At 39.2% G+C, this 20,465-nt stretch overlaps 1 protein-coding gene across 1 annotated transcript in view; it reads right to left on the reverse strand.

Moving 5' to 3' along the window:
- The window catches only part of LOC122808140, a 524,042-nt gene that overhangs the window by 92,592 nt on the left and 410,985 nt on the right, over nt 1-20,465 (reverse strand). Inside the window, exons 13-14 of the mRNA XM_044079110.1 lie at nt 14,905-14,964; nt 14,136-14,254 (exon numbers count right to left, since the gene is read on the reverse strand). Coding sequence (XP_043935045.1) covers nt 14,136-14,254; nt 14,905-14,964 — 179 coding nt within the window. The remainder of the gene's footprint in view (nt 1-14,135; nt 14,255-14,904; nt 14,965-20,465) is intronic.

A 20,465-nucleotide genomic window follows, 5' to 3' on the forward strand; every position in this document is an offset into this window, starting at 1 on the left:
AACCATGTTTAAGTTTATGGGAGATGGATTCTCTTACTTTACCAGGGTTTGAACACTTTTTTTTTTTTTTTTTTAACCGGAGGTACATAGATGTTTTTACGGTTTTTAGAAAAAACCCTACAGGAACAACTTTCTTGATTGCTCCAGCTTACACCCACATTCTATGAAAAAAAGTTGTGAATGGGCAGTTTATTAGGCTGTGCGGGCCGATTCTTAACGATTGCACCTTTGTCAAGGAGGGTAACATTTTATCTAAATTATTTACTAAGGAATGATCCAGAAGCATATTGCTGGATAGCATTTTTAAGGAAGTGAGTTCAGCAAGGTCAGCAAGGTATTCTAAATTCCAGCCCATATTTAAGCATGGGTTTAAAAGCAGTAAAACCAACCACAGAGACAAACAAAACTTTGATCTTCCTTTTTACCTATTAGCACTGACGTGTCAGCTTGCAGACGTGTTAAGGAATCGGGAAGCAATTACCACTTGTAAGGATGTCAGCTCAGTACTAGGTACCACACCTCACTTTTTTATTTATTTTTTTTAAACAAATTGTTCTCTGCAGAATTACTTTGATCCCAAGGACGACCTTATCTACTTGAAAACAGCGACTCTTGTGACATGCTCCCAGGAATGTTTCCATGCAGAAATTGTATTGCATACAAGTTTATTCTCTAGGAAGAAGTTTTTTAAACAATGCAATGCAGTTATTGAATTTAAATGGTATTTTGACTGCCAGTCTACCCATGTGGTATATGCTAGCATATGGAACAGCTGTGATTCTTTTTACATAAGTAAAACTTTTAGGCTACTAGCTGATCGCATCAGAGCATAATTTTGCCATAAGACACCAAGACCTTACTAATGCTCTCTCTGTAAACACAATTCAACTTGTCAAAATTTTTCTGGGTTCAAATTTTTTTTCTTAGAACATTTGCAGCCATTTCTTGGTGATTCCGATGCTTTATTACAAGTCAAAGAATTAAAGTGGCAGTTCTTTTTAAATGCTGGGACCCCTCCAGGTCTCACTGACAACTAAAAATATAAAAAAAGTGTGCTTTATGGTGGTATGACTACCTCAAATGTACTTAATGTCACCATTATATTTCATGCACTCTCTCTGCTGTTTAATCCATTGCTATATACTCAATGTATTTCATTACAGTTGTGTAAAATGACCGATTCTACACAGCTACATTTTCTCTCTCTAACTACCGTTTTACTGTTTGACATTACTATATCATCGTAAGGGGATGGGCTTGATTTCAGCAGGCCCTTTAAAGCAACTATGCAGTTTTTACTATTCTGATGAAGTTCCAGTTACCAATAAAGGAATGAAAGTACTCAATACCTGTTTGGCATTGGTGTCATTCTTATTAGTCCTTGAAGCATTCTTATTAGTCCTTGAAGCTTTTTGTTATTTTAAGAGTTTTCTTTTTTTGTATGTTTCAGTTTTCTGAATGAATTCTTGTTGCTTCTTGACCATAATTCCCCTTTTATTTCTACCCAATCTTTAAATTTCATCTTACTTTTATCCCACTCCCTAGCTATATTTTCAGGGGAAATTTATTTCTTCTGTGAAAGCTCCCGAATAATTTCTACTACTCATTCCTTAAATTTGTCTCTTGTCAACAGATAGGTGGGAAAGTGCTATTGTCTCATTGTCTCATTTTTATTTCATTACCCTGTGTTTAGTTATTGGAGCATGATCCAAAATAGTTATTGGGTGCATTATCAAGACCTTCAATTAAATGTACATGTTCCTGTGAAATGTAAATTCTATCTAAACTAACCCAGCTTTTATATATTTGGGAATAATATGCAAATACACTCTGAACTATTATTACTGAATTCATATCTTCCATGTCTAATATTTTCATAAATGTCTTCAACAATCTACCCTCCATTATACTTTCCCATCTGGGCCCCCCAGACACCCTCACTGCTGCATATCACATTCCAGTACCTCCTAGAAGCAATATTCCTTGCTGAAAACTGATTATTTCTCCCAGAATTTCCTTAAGCTCCATTACCAGCAGTTTTAGGTGGAATATAAATACATGCCAGTGTAATCTTCCTCCCTTGCAAATAGAACCTTAGCCTACAAATCTGCCATTATTATCTTTGTTATCCTCTTCTGTCACTACTGGAGTTCCTAAGTACTCCACTTTTCCTTTGCCCCAGGTATTCCACTGAACAGTCCTGACACCTTTCTTTATCAAATGCACATGTTCAGTTCTAAGTGTCTCCCCTGTAACAGATATTTGCACTCTACATTTTTTAATATAGTTCACCACTCCATTTTTTTTTTGTATTTTTCTGTGAGACCATTGACATTGAAAGACATTACAGAAAGCATCATTGCATTAAAAAGTTATTACCATCTTTTATGGATAACTTCTCTTTTGCCAAATGTCTACTTCCAGCTTTGTGTTACATGCATACACTGTTTGACAGGTTGAACTTTTGTACACTTGTTTCTTGTCATATCCATTTCAGCCTATGTCACATCTTACAAAAATTGTTTTATTGAAAGCCCTCAAAACAAAACACAACTAATACCCCACTAAAACCTATTAACTTAATACCAACAGAAACAACTCTGTATATCTTCAAATATTGGTTTTACAATCTTAAAGGGAACAAAAGTCCCAAACAGAGAGACACACAGACTGCATTAACCTAAAAGAAAGTTTATGCATGCTAAAATGCATGGTGCAGCCTATGCTTCTACTAAGCGCAAATTAGTTTTGTGCTAGCTTTATAGCTCTCCCAGCTAGGAAAACTCATGAATGCTTTCAGAGAACATTATGTCCTAGCCAATTTCTCTTTTCCTCAGCCACTCTCCACCAGACTGTAGCCAGTTTCTCTATCAGATTGTTTCCATGTAAATAAGATGAAGACCAGCTGGGCAGTTCTTACTAAGCAAACATGCATTTACTAGAAAAAAAGACTCAATATTTTTCATTTACTTGCTCTCTTTAAATTGGTTACCAAATCAATCTAAGGTCCTTAATTCATTCATTCCCTTATGCAAGAATGAGAAAAAGCACATATATTTTTCTCGTCATGCTTTTTCTTTTACACTGCAGTGCCTACATTTCTTAAAACTGAAGAAAGAACGGAGAAAGAAAAGAGAACAGCAGCACATGTTTACAATCTCTATTATGCTCAAAAATAACGAGAAAACTTCATGTAAAACACACACACACCACAAAACTAGTACTATTTAAGAAAAAATATCTTTACTTACAGTTAACGTTTTCCCTCCTCTTCCCCTCCGCAAAGCACTTTTCTGAACATTAAATGACAGGAAGTAGGGCATATGCTTTAGAATTCCCCACTAGTCCAACAAATTCTGAAAAGTCCATATTTCCAGTTCTTCTGTCACATTTCACAAATATAATTATTGCATTGTAAATCAACATTAAGTTACCATTTTTTTCCTGTTCATCTCCATCTCCCAAATCCTGTTTATGCTTCATTTCCATAAAATAAAATAAGAAAAACAAACAAAAGATACATTAATAGTTTAACAGAACAAAGCTTTCAGGTTTCCCCTTCTTTAGTGTATGGGCAAATAACTATAAAATCAGTCTCTTATAATAAAAACATAACACAACCCACCAATCAAAATAAAATAATTGAATAATTAAACAACCGATTAAGAATCAATGAATGCATCATCTGCTTCTTCTGTAAAACAGGTTTTAGGCCAACTGCTCCATTCAAGCCTGGTTTACTGTCTGCATTCAACTAAGTTCAGCATTTTCTAAATTGTTATTCATATTATCCCCTCATATTCTTATGCAAACTTTTAATTACCTTGAATCTAAAATGATGTTTAGTCCTCATTTCATACACATGCTTGGCCAAAGCATTAGTCTCTAAATTCCTATTATAGCAGACTTATGTTCTATAATACGCTCCTTTAACATCCTGGAGCATTTTCCTACATAAAATACTGAGCACAACGTGCAAGTAGCCAAGTATACTGTGCGTGTTGTAGTACAATTATAAGTAACAAATTTGCAACATTTCTGGGTAATCGGGTATATGAATACAAGATCCGTGTCAATATCCTTACAGCAACTACATCCATGACACGATGTGTGACTCTCCTCATACTAGCTTGACTATTGCCCACCTTTAATTCATTGTAACAAAGTCTAGATTTTAAATTCCTTTCATTCCTATAAGTGAATTTTGGGTGATCATATAAAATATTTCTTAATTCAGGCATAGTTAAAAGTACAATCCAATACTTTATGACATTTTCTATATCCTGTGTTCTATTATTGTAGGTCAAAACATATCTTAGCTTATTATCAATACCATTTTGTATGGAAATGTTATTTATCCCATTTTTTAAACAAGAGATGTTTGAAATAAGGAGTTGTGTTCCCATCTCTCTCCCTTAAAACCCCTTCCATCACTTGATGTACCATCTTCCAATGGATAGCCCCCTACTTACAAATTCAGAGGCCAACTCATTCATCTATTGTCTGTTACAATCTTCTTCCATATTTAGCCTACTTATTCTGGAAAATTGACTTTTTACTATGCCCTTGAATATGTGTGAAGCATGCATGCATGCTAGTCCTGTGTGTATATCTATTTGCATGTACTGATTTTTATATACACTATTTTTTATACCATCATCCTTCATCTCTAGAGTAATGTCTAAATAATGGATCAACTGAGGTGAGTATGTCATTGCAAAACTTAAAAGAATTGTAGTGTTATTTAGATATTCTACAAAGTCCTTCAGCCTGCCTCATCCCCATTCCACAACAGAAAGCAGTCATCAACAAATCTTTTATTAAAAAAGCACATTTGAGTTAATAAAGCCATCATTACTATAAATATAGTTTTCCCATTGATTAAGTACTAGATTAGCATAGTTATTGGCCATGGGAGTAACCATGACCACCCCCGATGTCTGTAAATATGGTACCCCATCAAACAAAGATATTAGTTAGAATAATATCTATAATAGAACAAATAGTCTCCATTTCATTATGTAATAGATTAGTTTCTTCATTTAAAAAGAAATGTATTGCTTCCACCCCATAGTGGTTAGGTATGATGGTGAATAAAGACTTAATGTTTAAACATGCAAATAGGAAAGAAGTACTCTTATAGTCATTAAACCAGACAGCTAATTGTCTCAAAAAAACTGCTGAATCCTTAACAGAACTTTTACAGGTGGGCAGGTATTTACTCAACTTGTCTTGTACATAAACTGACATTGGCTCAGTTTTCTAACCGCTCCCTGAGACTATAGGTCTCATGGGAGGGTTGGTTAAAGATTTGTGGATCTTTGGTAGTCCATAAATAAGTGGTATGATGGGACTTAATACAGTGAAGAAATTGTATAAATCAATTGTTATATCTTTGCAACTGCATCTCATATAATGCAATATTTATATCACAGATGCATTTTTCTTACACAACCAAAATCAATTCTTAAAAGTGTTGCTTCATTATTTAGAAAGTTACACATGCAATTCACACAGCCATCCTTGTTAAATAAAACAAATGGCCCTCCCTGGTCAGCTTGCTTAATAATTAATCCATGTTCATATTCTAACATTTTAAGGGATTCACATTTACTCCTAGACAAATTAAAAAAACTTTTGTGGTTGAGTTTTAACATATAGCCGTCTAATTTCTGCTTCACACAAATCATGAAAAGCAGAGAGAATAAATAAGCTATAAGGAATAAATGTGCTTTGATCTCTTACATTTATGTACACAACGTAAGCCAGAATCTTTAAACAATAGTTTTAAATTCAAATTCCTTACGAACTTTAAATCAATAAGTATCAGAGACCTTGTTTGTCCCACTCGGTATAAATTGCAGACCTTTTTCAAGAATGTTTATAACCTCTACGGTTAGTGAATATTTTGATAAATTCAAAATGTTCATTACAGTACCTATTTTGGTCGCATCATTTTCTTGAAGCCTTGAGGACTGCTGTTCTTTTCAGCGACTGGGAGCGTTGTCCTGACCTCCCTCCCGAGCCTCACCTGGGATCTCTGCTCCACGTAGGTAGCTTCAAAACCACATCCTTGGTTAGCCTTTAAAAATATTCCTTCTGCTTCGCTGTCGCCTGCAATCTAGGCAGTATAGTTGTTTACTAAACTTGTCTCAAGGATCTGTGACTGTTGGATGTCTTGTAGACTGAGAACGCTCTGATTGGTGCTAAACAAACATGCAACCAATCAATACATCTGCTTGCAATACAGATGATTCATTAGTAGCCTCGCTTCTTTGCACCTCATTGATGGACCACCAATAGTATGGTTCAGATTCCATGGCGATGGTTGGTTACCTTGCCCACTAGTCTCTCCAGGATTGGTCATATCCATCCTTTCACCACTGAAGCCATCAAGGCGATCTAATGTCATCTTTATGAATTTCTTTTTTGCATTATTAAACTTGTCAGCCAAGAAAAATTTTGGCCATTTTTAAAAAGTCATTCAGATCTCTAGTTAGTTTACGTTTCTTCGTGCTTTCTAAACTGTTATCAAGTTTAGCTAATCTAGCAGGCATGCTCTGATAGTTCAAAGTTACTGTATTGAATGCAGGGTTATCAGTTACGTAATTTTCCAACCTAGTGATCTCAGTAATGCACACTACACAGAGGAGAAAAAGTCATTAATTAACAATATATAATCAGCACTTAACTTCAAGTTCAATTGTTGCCACTTTGCAAGCAAGTCAGGATATGTATTTATGTAGCTGGGCATTTTAAGTATCCTCAGGCCTCTAGGTACGATTCCCAGCTCCAGATAAGCATAGAAACTTAGCCGTTGCCACTGGAGCCTCTTATATGTTTATACTTTTTTCTCTAAATACCTTGAAAGCAGCTGGGTACAGCAGTTTGAATCTCGTACCTGAATCTCTGCATTCCCTGAATAGTGGAATAAATTTGCTCCTCTTCTGCCTGGTGTAAAATGAGTACTTATTTTCCATAAATACTCTGCCACCTCCCTCTTATTATTTTGTCCTTTTGTCACAGTTTTGTCAGAATCAACTCCTTCTGGTGGTAGGATTGTATCTTTACTATTAAAGGTCTAGATTGCTCTCTCATATTCAGGTTTGGAGCATACATAACTCCTGCTGTAGAATACCAGTCCAGTTTATTTGTGCTTTCAAAAATTTAATGCAGTCTGTTCCTTCCAGCTTCTCTGTATGGCTGAAAATCTCAAGTTTTCCCTATGTGTTCTGTCCTCTAATTCTATTATTTTTCTGAAACATCTCTTCCTGAGCAGTCTCATTCAACCAGCCTTTTCTTCCTTTTGACCTCTGAGTTTTGCAGCTTTATCACCTCATCTGAATACCCGTTTAAAGCTTCTTCCATTTTCCCAGCCTTTTGTTGTTTGTGTTTACGTACTCCATCAGTGTTTATTTTAACCAAGTCTTTTTACTGGAATTCATTTCTGGAGATTGAATTGCTTTTTGCTGAACTGCAGCACTTTTTTCCCTAGTCAGAGTTTCTTCCTCACTTTTTGTAGCGGATTTTTTTCCAGGTCCTCTATATTTTTTCCCTGACATCCAGGCAGTTCACTTACTAGCTTCTACTTCTGACCTTCTCTGAGTTTGTTTTGACAATGGGACAGCTAGACTTAAGCTGTTAATGTGCAGCCATCTCGGAAGTCCTTTTCTTTTTAAATGCGAGTAAAACCATTGGAAGCTGAGACGATGAAGGTAGGGCAATGAAACCTCCTAGTCCAATGAAAGGACAAGGCTTCCTTCCTCCAAGCTTGGAGGCAAAGTGTCCTTGTACAAAAGAGAGGAAGCTGTTTGAAGCAAATAAGTCTGTGCTGTATCCCATTTGCAGATTACATCTAGGAAGACCTCTCTGTTCACCCATCCATTCATGGGGGTCTTCTGTAGACCTGCTTAGGGATTCTGCCAGGACACTGCCCCGAGAGGGAATTGTACAGGTTGTAGGGATGTATTTGCCTTGATAATCAGGTCCCCAAAGCTATCTGGGCCAGTCAGCACAGTTGGTAAGATTTTATCCTTTCTTGCTTATGTCCCACCTGACTGTTTTGTTGCCTGTGAATACCTTTAGAGATCTCAGTTTCTGAGATGGAAGAAAATTCATAGGGCCTGAATGAGTGCTTGTGTTTACTTTTGGTTTGTGCGCTCTATCTTGAGATTACACTTCCAGTAGCCCTGGACCTTCATATAGAAGGGCAACACTGCGTTGTGGTTCACCTAAGACACCAACCAAAGGATTGCCCTTTTCAGACATGGGATAAGGGGTATCTGCATGCCCAGAAGATAATGTGAAGTTTAAATTTTTTTAGGCACCACTGAATTTTCCTTATTAGTGGTAGCATTGAAATGGTTGCCACCACGTAACCTAGTGCTCAGAGAATCTCGCTTGCTGAGAATGGTTGGAGATGTAAGAGGGAGAAGAAATGGGCTGCACTGATCTGCACCTTCTCCTGAGGCTAGAAAGCCTACAAACCAAGAAAATTAGGCATTCCATAGGTTGCAGGAAGAATTTTATTGAAGTTGACAGTAACCCCATGTGAAGGAGGGGGGTTAGTGTGAACAAAGTCTGAGGGGATGATGCTTGGATTAGTAAAATCGTCTAGTTATGGAAATATTTCTATTCCTGGAATGCCATAGAAGGCTATTATTGGAGCTCAAATGGCAAAGCAGAAAGTGTGAGGAACCAGTAGAGAATCTCAGAACTTTCCTGCAGGATGGGTGTCTGGGAATGTGCAGATAGGCATCCTTTAGGTCCAAGGGCACCAGGAAAACCTGGGGAAGGTTGAAGGGAAGAAGGGCCTGAAAAAATTGCTTTGAAAATAGGTAGCTGAAGGAAAGTGCTGAGCTGGGAAAAGTTCATGGTGGGCTTCCACTGCCTTCCTTTCACGGGTATCAGGAATAGCCTTGAATAGAACCCTCATCATACAAATGGAGGGTGGCGGGGGACTGGTTCTACTGGGCCTTGAGTGTAATTCCTGTAAGATGAGAGGCTACAGGTGTAACTGGTTTGGGAGGGGGTGGAATGTTTTTGAAATGCGCGAGTTCTTTACAGGACATTCTGTAACAGAGCCGAAAAATAGTGTGTAAACACTTGACTGTTGCGATTTTTTTCACAATTTGCTAAGAGGCGAGACTTTCAGAAAAGGGGAAGGTAGGACCAAGGGGGTGGTGGATGAAGGGTGGATAGTCAGGCTGACTTATCTATGAAGGGATGCAACCCAGATCTGGAGTCTCTTTTAGACTTCTTCTGGAATCTTTCTTAGGAACTTTCTTTTGTTTCAGAGATGGTCTAGGTTCTCTGCATACAAAGGAGGTGGACTTGGCAGGGTATTTTTTCTGGTATCTGGACACAGAGATGAGACTAATTTATCTATAGTCCTTCACAGTATTCACTTGCTGTTGTAGAGTTTAACAAGCTAGCTGCCTCTGGGCTAAATAAAAGATCCCTATCTGGAGGAGAATCCAGGAGAAGCCGAATGTGTAGCCATGTACATCTAGTTACTCAGCCAGTAGCAGCTGGTCTGGAGGAGACCTCAACAGCATCATAGCTACATTTAAATGATGCACCTACCCACCTGAGTTGCTTGAGCCACCAAAGACATGGCCTGTTTTGCATCTAAGCATCATTCCTTGGAACTAAACAGCCTTATTAAGGTTGCCAGGAATGGACAAGAGATATTTAGTTGTATGGGTCTAAATTAATGGCCCCGAATGCCAGAGTAGAAGCATAAACCTTCTCACCCACCATTTGTGGCTCCACTGTCCTTATCTGAAGTAAGGGTATTAGCTGAAGGCAGGAGCTTAGATGACTTGTTAGAAGTGAAGGATTAATTGCTTTAAGTTCATCTGGAACTTTATAGAATCTACTATGTATCGCTGGGTTTGGTGCCCGAGAACTGTGAGCAGTAGTATATGTGAAAGTATCAAGGAAGGCTTCCAAGATTGGAGGAACTGGTGAGAGGGCTGGAATGCCCATTTCTAAAAAGAGTAAATTACCTTTTCTGATCAGACTTGTTTAGAATCCCATTCAAAATGTTTTATCATATTCAAAACAGTTTCCAGAAGAGAGTCATCATCTGAGGGGCACCTGTCCAGGTGAGTGAATTTGTGAAGAGTATGCTAGGGAGTGATCATCAGAATGGAAGACTCCACAGTAACTATCTGAGAAGGGGACAGGAACAGAAGACTGCTTGAGAGCTATAATTGTCTTGTAGTCCTATAGAAGTCCATCCACTCCTCCCTAGAACTTTTTTGGGGGGCAGAATATGCTTAGTCTTTTGCCTTTTCTTTTTGGGGGAGACATCCACTTGGACTACATGTGGAGGCTCTGACACCTGGTGCACCTCAATAAGAAATCCCCTGTATGTCTTCTCTTACCAAGGTCTGAGTGACACCTTTTGGGTCCTCCTAGATCATTATGCACAATACACCTTCTCTGTGTGGGTAGTCACCTTAAATTTGTGGTTCTCAGTTGTGATTATCAGCCTCCAGCAGGGTCACAGTAGTGCAGGAAGTGTCCGACATATCGCAGGTTTTGTAACCTTAGCAAACATGTCCAAATCAGACTCCTATTGGGCAGACTGAACTTCAGGCCCAAATCTCAAGTTTTTCCTTCAGAATGGATGGTATATCAGGTCTGAAAGTATTCTCCATCTTGGCTTGAGCTAATCGCTTATCACATTGGGTCTCTGTGAAGGTACAAAGGATGACAAATGTGAATGTAAAGTCTTGTGTATGAAACACTAACATATGGAACAATTTGCAATTGTGCTGTGAATGTAAAGTCTCATCTACGAAATACTGACAGGTGAACAGTTTGCAATCATGCTCTACACCCAAACAGAAAAGGGAAGAGGAGTGGAGGCCTTCATACGTTCAAAAGGAATATGCCCACCACACTCACACTTTCCCCTCCTAGCTGATATGACAAAATATCAAAAGTAAACAAATAAAAGGAAGGCTCCCCAATGGGGCTTTTATCTAAACCAGTGAAGGCTTATGGTACTTATAACTATGGGAAGATCAGATGAATGAGTGTTGAGACCTGGCAGCAAGATAGTTTGTAGAACTGTGCTCATACACCAACGTATGTACCCTTATGCTCACAGACTGAAGTAATTAATTGGATGTAGGACTCAATGGAAGATTTTAGGCTTTGGTATGCAAGTTGGACATCAGTAGTGAAAGCCCATCTGTTTGGGATGGTTCTGTTTGGGAATGCTGCTGCTGTTTGGGAATGCTGCAACAGTGACTTCAGGCATCACATCATCCATTACTAACAGGCATCCCATTGCCATGCAAGAACATGGATTGCAAATGACACTTTGCTAGACACCAAAAGCAGAGTAGAACTGTACAATGTACATATTTAGCAATAACAGATTCAATTATCAGAATGAATCTTCATGCTACAGACCTGGATTAGTGAGGGTATTGCAGCAAGCCTTCAGAAGTGCCCCTACATTGCCAAAAAATGTACACAGCTGTGTAATAGGAATCTGCCTGTAGTTTCTGTAGAAATTCTTCTGTATACTTAATTATTTGTAATACCCACTTATCTTTGCTGGGAATAACCATAGACAACAGCTGGATATATTTCGTCAGATAATTTAGTTTTGCCTTTCATTTCAAGACCATTTATGATGTTACATAAACCAGTCTTTTGCTAACTCGGGCATCTAACAACAGACATCCTCTGGCTACAGTCCTTCATTTGCCATGCCTTCTCACTACTCTACCAGATAAAGAAAAATCAAGTTAGAGTCGCAGCATCATATGGCGACTTGACAGCACCTTTTGGTGTGAAGGAAACACTAATTTCCTGAATTTGTCACATAGTTGTGTTCTGGTACAAGACCATATAATATAAACAATAAGGTACTAGATTACCACAGATACATGTTGAACAACTGATTTACAGACAGGGGTACAAAATTTCTAGACAAAGGAGAGATGGAAATCTGTCTTGATTATTGTGCAGATCCTGACTAACTTGAGGAACATTATGTAAAGCTCACCTGTACTTGGGACCTTTGGCCCCATGGCTGGATGCAGATTAATGCTTATTCACATAACTGAATATGTTAACACCAAGAAGGGAACTCTGCAATAAAGTAATGATAATGTTAGAATCACTGTTTATAGAAGCATCAGATGGTCAGATAAAGTAGGATTGGATCCTAAAACATCTAAAAACTGTGCTGACTCAGTCTAGATGAAATACAAATCCAATAGTTAGGAAAATGTCAGAGGCTTAAAAATGGCTGCCAGTTAGTGCAGATGGAAGACCAGCATGGGTCCCCGCTGTGTTGGCACAGCAGCAGCATGCGGTGTCAAGGTAGTAAGGACTGCACAAGTTAATGGTAATGTGGCTATCAGTTTTTTCTGGTTTCTATATGACTTTATGGTTTCAAACATCCTGCTTCTTCACCTTGGTATACAGCTTCACCTGATATAGCTACACTCTTTGCTCCAGCTGGGTTTTTGCTCAGTGTTGCATGATTGTGATCGCTACCAGCATTTACATTACAAGACCACAGACGGCAGCTAGCAATGTGATGAGCGTGTATGGATTATGTTGAGTTTTCCATGATGCTCTTTATCTAGCCTGTACTGGCAAATGGTTTTCATTCTGTAAAATCCTAGACTATAAGCTACTGAACTCCATGAATAAACTGAGCCTAGGAACAGAGCTGAAATGAGCAAGTAGATTTTCCCTTTCTGCATTGTTTCCACCCAGCTGCATGCATTTGTTTTCCTGACTGCAGTTCCAGGCTCATCTGTGACGACTACTGTACAGGATCTATTCTACTGCTTCACTATGGCTTAAGCAGGATACTGAAGGTGGCACGAGTGCACCGAACGTACTGCTGCTGCCAGACCAGGTTTTTATTTACTGGACACTCACTGTTATGCTCATTAGCAAAGAAGGGCCTGTCTCACCGGGCCAGTTTCCCATTACTCTGGGCTGGCTTGAAACTGTTTCTCTACATGTAGGTTTAATGATTTGTCTAAAATGTGCAAGTGAATGAAGCCAGTCTTTTATACCTGGCTAATGTTCTATATCATCTATTGTTTGAACTTGATCCTTAATCAGGATTTCTCTTCTAATTAATGTGGAAACTTGCAGACCATTTGTCTTAACAGCTAAATATTTAATTTTTTTGCATTTTCCTAACCCACCACTGGATAATGTACTTTCAAGAAGAATTTTTAAGTACCCGGTGTGCCTAAAGGTGCACAATCTGCTTTCAGGTTGCAATCTTTTGGACTTTGTACTACTGGGAACCATCTTTTACTAACATTATCAGCACATCTTTTCTGTAGACCCTCTGCACAGTTTTTTTTTTTTTTTTTTACACTAATTATATGCAAGTTTGTAAATATCTACTGAAGTTCCTGCAACTGTTGGCCCTTTGCTGTTGGGTTAATTGATACCCGGGACCTGCTTTTTAGATTTAGGAGACATTTAGTAGAATATTTTAGAAGAACTTAATATACCTCTTGCCAGGATTCTGACTGTATATATGCAATGGGCATATCTGGCCAAGTTCATTTTAGGTTTTAGCTGAATAAGAAAATATATAAATCATACAAATAAATAATAAAAATGTTAATTCTAGTGAAAGAAAGTCCACAGTAATTACGCAAGTGCAAGGATAGCAAAGATAAAACCAAACAGCCTGGATAGAAAAGGAAGGAGAATAGTTTCAAAGTGCATGAGCAGGACAAGAGAAAGGATACAGAGTGTTATTAGTGAAAACTAAACACGTTTTTAGGTCACTTTTAATATCAGTTTTGACCAGCTCTCTGTTTTTAGCTGGATTCTCGGCTGGAGTGCCTTCTGTTTGGAGTCTGCATGTCCTCCCCATGGTCGAGTGGCGTCCGAAAGACATGTGTGCCTTCACTGAAGGTTGGGTGTTGGGCTGGCAACTCAGCACCATAAAAAAATCGACTGCTAATCATTAGCGGACCAGGAGTTCCACTGTGGCAACCCCTAACCAGGAAGAGACACAAACAAGCACTGTACAGTACTGTGACTCAATATACCTTACAACACTTTCCAATATGTTCTCAGCATGTTCCCCTTAAATTAATATTGAAAATAGTTGCTAAACTCACCATTAAGGATCTCCATGTAGCGGTGGACTGCTGGCAACATTGTTTCTTCTGCACAGCTGGCCAGGCCAGATAGTAACAATGTTTCATTCATACAGTTTTCCACTGCAGCCTTTACAGACCTAAAGAAAACAGAAATCAAGACAAGAGGCAGCAAGGTTGTCGCAGTTCATGTACATCGCTCTTTTCAGTCAAGATAATATTCATGCAGAGAACGTAGGCCTCACAGATGGCAGAAATCCAATTCCATTGTCATTGGAAAAAAAAAGAAAGCATATATGCTTGAGTGCATGAGATTCATGGGTCAGAGAAGTTTAGAGTTTTAAGAATTTATGTATTCGAGGCTTACAATCTTGCTCAAAAATCCATTCTTGTGCAACAGGAGTGACTTAAAAAGGATTCACAAACAAAAGCAAAGTTATCATATCAGAGAGGCCAAGTAGTTCTGTCACTTATGGGGGAAGGGAAACATTCATGGCACAGTTGAAACTGTGTCGCCACTATTAAAATATACTTCTCATTAATCTGGAAGTGTGGGATATCGAAAAAAGAAAGGGAGAGCGTGTGGAGACAAATAATCTTGTATAAGAACAAGGAAGACTCTGCAAAACCCACATGGAAAATGCCAGAAATGCCAAAAACTAACTTGTGGTGCCTGCCTCAAAGTTCAAACACAAGGTGACAAGACTAATCCCATTTACATAAAAACTGTATGGTGCCTGGCTTTTCCCCTTCCCAATTATTAAATAGTTCCATTACCTAAACCACCTACCAGCAATCTCCTGAAAGTTGATTTCTGATGCACCATACTTTTGCAGCGACTTGTGAAATGCTACAATGAAAAATCCAAACAGAAATACAGTTAGATACCAGTACCTTGAGACACACGTCAATAGCTTCTTGGCTATTTTTACAAAATTACACCTTCAGAAAGTACCACTGTCCGATACTTTCCATGTTTTAGACAAATTCTCATGACTTGCACTGTCTGTGCATGCTAGTTTATATACACTAAGTTAAGGTTGTGATACAATCAGTGAAGTTGAAATTCTGACCATTAAATAGCTAGTCAGCCACTTAAAACTACATGCCCGCTCTCCACTGAGACAGGTTTCTTGGTGCCAACTTGCTTGCCTGCATGCAACAGGTTGCTATGTACACCTAATCCTCCTTTCCAAAAACTAGAATTTCCCCTTTTGTGGAGTTATCACACTCTCTAGAAGACTCTCACATCTTTATCAGTTGCAAGTAAATGGTCTGGAACATGGTCAAAGGCTAACTGCAACAGAGTGCAGTATTTTATTATATGGCAAACGTGTCCTTGAACCCTGTCCGAAGACTCGCACTCAACGTTCCTAGGCACCCTGGAGAATATTAGGGTCCAACCTAACACTCTCATACTGGGCAACTTCAACTACCCCTCCATTAACTGGGAAAACTACTCATGTACCAATACAATTGCCCAACGTTTCCTGGAATTCATTAATTCCAGTCCCCTGGAGCAGCTCTTCTTACCCCCACTATAGGTAGTAACATCCTTGACCTGGTCATTACTAACATGGCTGACCATTATTGTCCACCAATAGTCAACTCCTCCCTGGTTAGATCAGACCACAAACTAATTACCTCAGAAATCCCCCCCCCCAACAAAGGTAATAACCCCCAAAACTTCTCCAAAGCTAACTTTGGGTTTCTAAAAACAGAGTTTGCTAACTTCACGGCACCCATACAAATGGAGAATAGTTGCATGACTACTGAATCATACACCAATGCACTGCACAAACACGTACACAAATGCATGAATCTCACCATACCCAATAGAACAAAGATGCTCTCCTCCAAAAAAAGAAGCCAATCTGGTAGATCCTTGCCATAAACAAACTCTACAACAGGAGGAGGAAACTGATGCAGAATAAGAGTCCCAAGACTGGAAAAACTCCCTTATCAGCCTCAACAAAAGGTTGAGATCCCTCACCAAATCCTCTAAAGCTAGCTATGAAAATGGAATTGCAGCAGATAGTAAACAACCAGAAGGCCTTCTATAGTTAAAGAATCTCCATGGTAATACCCAGATTTGCCCTGAGCTACTGCACAATGGTACCTCCTATACTGAGCCAACAGATATTTTCAATATGCTGGCCGACAGATTCAGTGCCAACTTTAACCCTCTCTCCCCCACCAAAGGACCAATCACAATACCAGTATATTGCCAGGCACCCAGTATTACTGCTGCACAGGTTAAAACAGCACTGTCCAAGGCCAAGAATACAGCTTCTACGGGACCTGACAATATCCCTGGCTGTATTCTGCATGAACTAGAGTTAAGTGACACCTCACCTATGTGCTCTGCTCAATCACATCCTCATATCAGGCTTTGTCCCTACCGAATGGTGCACTGCTAGTCATTCCTCTCCACAAAGGAGTGACTACAGACTCTGGGAACTATCGCCCCGTTAGCCTGATGAGTCTGATATGGAAAGCTATGGAACACATCATCATGGACCTAACAAACAAGGATATAGGGAATTTCCAAACTCTGGATGCAACACAGTTTGGTTTTGTGAAGGGTAGATCATGCCTGCTCAACCTGGTCTACTTCTTTGAGTCAGTCACCGGAGCTGTGGATGAAGGCCAGGTGATTCATACAGCCTACCTTGATCTGGCCAAGGCTTTGGCTACCATTCCCCACTCAGGAATCATAGAAAACTCACTAAGCTAGGCATCAACCCCTATATCACTAGGTGGGTTGCTAACTGGCTCACAGATGGAACCCACAGTGTGAAAGTAGCGGACTCCAAATCAGACTGCTGACCTGTCACAAGTGGAGTCCCACAGGGTTCGGTCCTGGGTCCTCTCCTGTTTGGTATTTATTTCTCTAATGTCCAGGCCAACATAAAGGGACTCTGACAAAGTTTGCAGACAATTGCAAGTTGGGAGCTATTATTAACTCCCCAAATGATTTTGACATCCTACAGAAAGGCCAGACACCAACTGGTGTCAGAACCATGGCCTTAAGCTCAATGCTAAAAAGTGTTTAGTCACCCCCTTTGGGAAAAACCTGGTTTTCATGAATTACCACATCGATGGTAGCCCACTGAATACAGAAGGAGTTGTAAGAGATCTGAACACAGGTTGACAGCAACCTTTCTTTTGACCACCACATTGCCACTGTGGTCAGAAAGTCTGTGGCATATCTTGTTACTAAGGGTTTTGCATCCAGGAAGAAAGAGGTTGTCTCCCTCTACTCTACCCTCATTAGGCCAGAGTACAATGCCCCATTTGGCATGTACCTCACTAGACACCTGCAACTGGAGAGGCTGCAAAAAGTACCTCACAAAGAGGATCCTAGGCCTTAAATACTTGCCCTATATGGACAGACTCAAAAAAAACTCAACTATTCCCTGAGAAAGGTCTTGGGGCCGAAACCGGTCTGTTGACTGTGAATTAATTAAATAAAGTTTGGCTTTTTCCCATGCTGGTTGGTACTAGCTGTTTTTATGTGGAGTACTTCACTGTTTTGAGCTTCTGCAGCTGCTGTTCATGCAGAACTTTGGTTGCTGTATTAACTTTAAAGACCCAAGTGTTTCCTCAGCAGAAAAATCAAAGGCCTAAAGTTCTGTGCCCCATGTAGAATGACCTAGAGCCTTAACACTATACTCTGTCTCATACATACTGATGTGGGGATGGATTTCTACCTAGCCTATCAGGACACAAATGACCTTGCCCTGTGTGACCATCTAAATGTTAATAAAACATGTAACAAATGCTGGTTCCAGAGACAAATTTCTATTGGAACAAAAGCAAACTTGCTGGCAAGATAGATTCCTCAGAATTCCCATCCTCTGGAAAAGGCTTCTCCTACAAAGTAGCTCCTTAACCCTCTAAGCTACTTGGATAAATAGATAGGTTAACTACAAATACACCTCAGAGATGACCTCACAAAACCTCATGGAAAATGGGGGAACATGTACAGGGTATTGCTTGACTAGACTTCAAATGATCCACCCAAATCAGCTGTCTAGTAATACTCTATGAACCAGAGTGTGAAATTACTGGTCATGTTCTGGAACATGAACCACAAAATTATGTTTATCAGATGGCATAAACACAGACCTGAGCAAAAAAAGGTCACACACTTTAGTACTTCTGTGCATGATACCCGTACCACATATAGCTGGAACTTTCACACTGTAGAAGAAGAAATTGGAAAGTACACTTCCAAACACCATAATGCATAGTGAGGCTCTTGTGGTCCCCTCCAACAAATATTCCTCTGTCTGCATACAGCTAATATCCTTTAGATAATCCACTGCTCAAATACCGATATGTATTTTCCACCAGCACTAAATTTGCCCCACAAAAATATTCTAAGGTGGGAGCTATAGCATCTTTATGTTTCAATTACAATATTAACAGTTGTCACTTTGCTAGTTTTTCATTTAAAACATTTAAATGGCTTGCACTATCATGCAAGTGACATTTAGAGTACTTTGTCATTAAAAAGTCACACAGAGAGGTGAACACATCAAAACAGATACACATTTTAAACGAAGTACCTGCTCCTAGACAAAATGAATAGTTAGTTATCTGAAGTATTGATGTAGAAGAAACATACTGCCAACAGCCTAGTATAACTCCTCTGGGGCCACACTCTCTCGATCAAAACATTATGGCTACTGTGTACCTTAACTGACCGGACTGTGTTCTACTTAACATTCTACACATGCTCTGTACTTAACCAACTGGAAATAAGATGCTATTAGTAAACATCCAGTTTGCTATACATTTTCCAACAAGGCCATATCTAGACACCCCTGTACAATCTGGTAATGTACCTTTGAGAGAGGAGTACACAATTAGTTTGTCCGGGATGCGTCTTTGCATTTCTGAGTGAAGCTGTGAGGTATCATGTCTAACATTCTGTATTACCAAGGGCTAATGCCAATGCCTAGCCAACGTTACCTGGTAGAATTAACTTACTATCAAAAAGCATGGAATGACACCATGTTACCCGATGATATCAGAATGGTATCTGGAATAGACTAGTTATTGACTTTTTTGTTTACTGAAATGACAGTCTTGTAATCTGTTCTTTCATGGACATTCTTTGGTTTTAATTTGCAGTGATTACTACCTCACCAATCTCCACCCTCATCCATTTCACTTAAGTCTATTAACGAGCCCCTTTCTTGGAGAAAATACATATTTTCTATGAATTGCATACCCACAACAATTTTTTTTTTGGGGGGGGGGGGTTCAAGTTTTAGTTGTATACGACTGCATGTCAACAGGTCTCAAGCTGCAGAAAAACCCATCAGGAACCAAAGTCCCGGATCTAGAGATTTGAGCATCTCACTGCACGTAGTCTCAGTGGCCAACAGTAAGTGCACAACTGCTTTCTTGCCTGCAAAAAAAAAAGTACTTTAATAATTTTGCTGAGTGGCTAAAAGTTAAGCCATGCTGAATGTCAAACTGCAGCCGGGGTGAAAGCCAAACAAGAAATCTACTCAACTTTTTTTTGTTAACCAGAAACAAAATGGTACATGAGAGAGTCTATTGACAGCTGTGCCTGAATTGATGTATAAAGTGAACGACCAAATTTAGGCGGCTGTGCAGTTCAGTAGATGGAGGTAGAAATGCAAGTGGTATAACAAATGGCTACAGATGTATTCAACTTAACACTGAGGAAAGCCATAGATGTGCTGTGACTGAACTCTTGAAACAGCTAAAATAAAATTACTACTCTGTGCATGGAAAAGAGGTAAATTGGCAAACAGCTTGGTGGAAAAAACATTTGCATCCCAGGGTATGTTGTGTAGCCACAGGCATTATTAACTGTGTAAAACGAGAAATCAGGTTTATAGGATGCCTGGATCTGTTGGGCATTGTGTGTTTATACCTTTAGATGAAAGATAAAAATATGCTGGGAGCAGACAATGTAAAGGCAGAAATGTGTCAGTTTTGTGCATCTTCTTCAAAATATGTGGATCATCTCAACTGCTGATGGGTTACAACCAGATGCTGAATAAAGTATATGTTACTGTGAATATATAAGCATGCAGACTCATTAAAACTAGTGATGGTACAACTGTCCAAGACCATTCCTTACTTATCCATCACCTAGAAGGCTGCTTGGGCAGGATACAGTCTGGAAAATAAAGAATAAAGACTAAAGTCTTGACAGTGTGAAGAGAATAAGAGCTGCATCTAAATTTAAATACTTTGATGTGGGATTGCCTATGACACTTCCAAGGGGATGTAAACCAGAAAGAGCAAACCGTTTCAATCAGTGCTACTGCCAGAGGGCATGTCTGTGCATTACAAGCACAGATA

This window comes from Protopterus annectens, chromosome 8.part0 (assembly GCF_019279795.1).
Source record: "Protopterus annectens isolate FY-2018-M chromosome 8.part0, PAN1.0, whole genome shotgun sequence".
In the NCBI taxonomy this organism is placed as follows: domain Eukaryota; kingdom Metazoa; phylum Chordata; order Ceratodontiformes; family Protopteridae; genus Protopterus; species Protopterus annectens.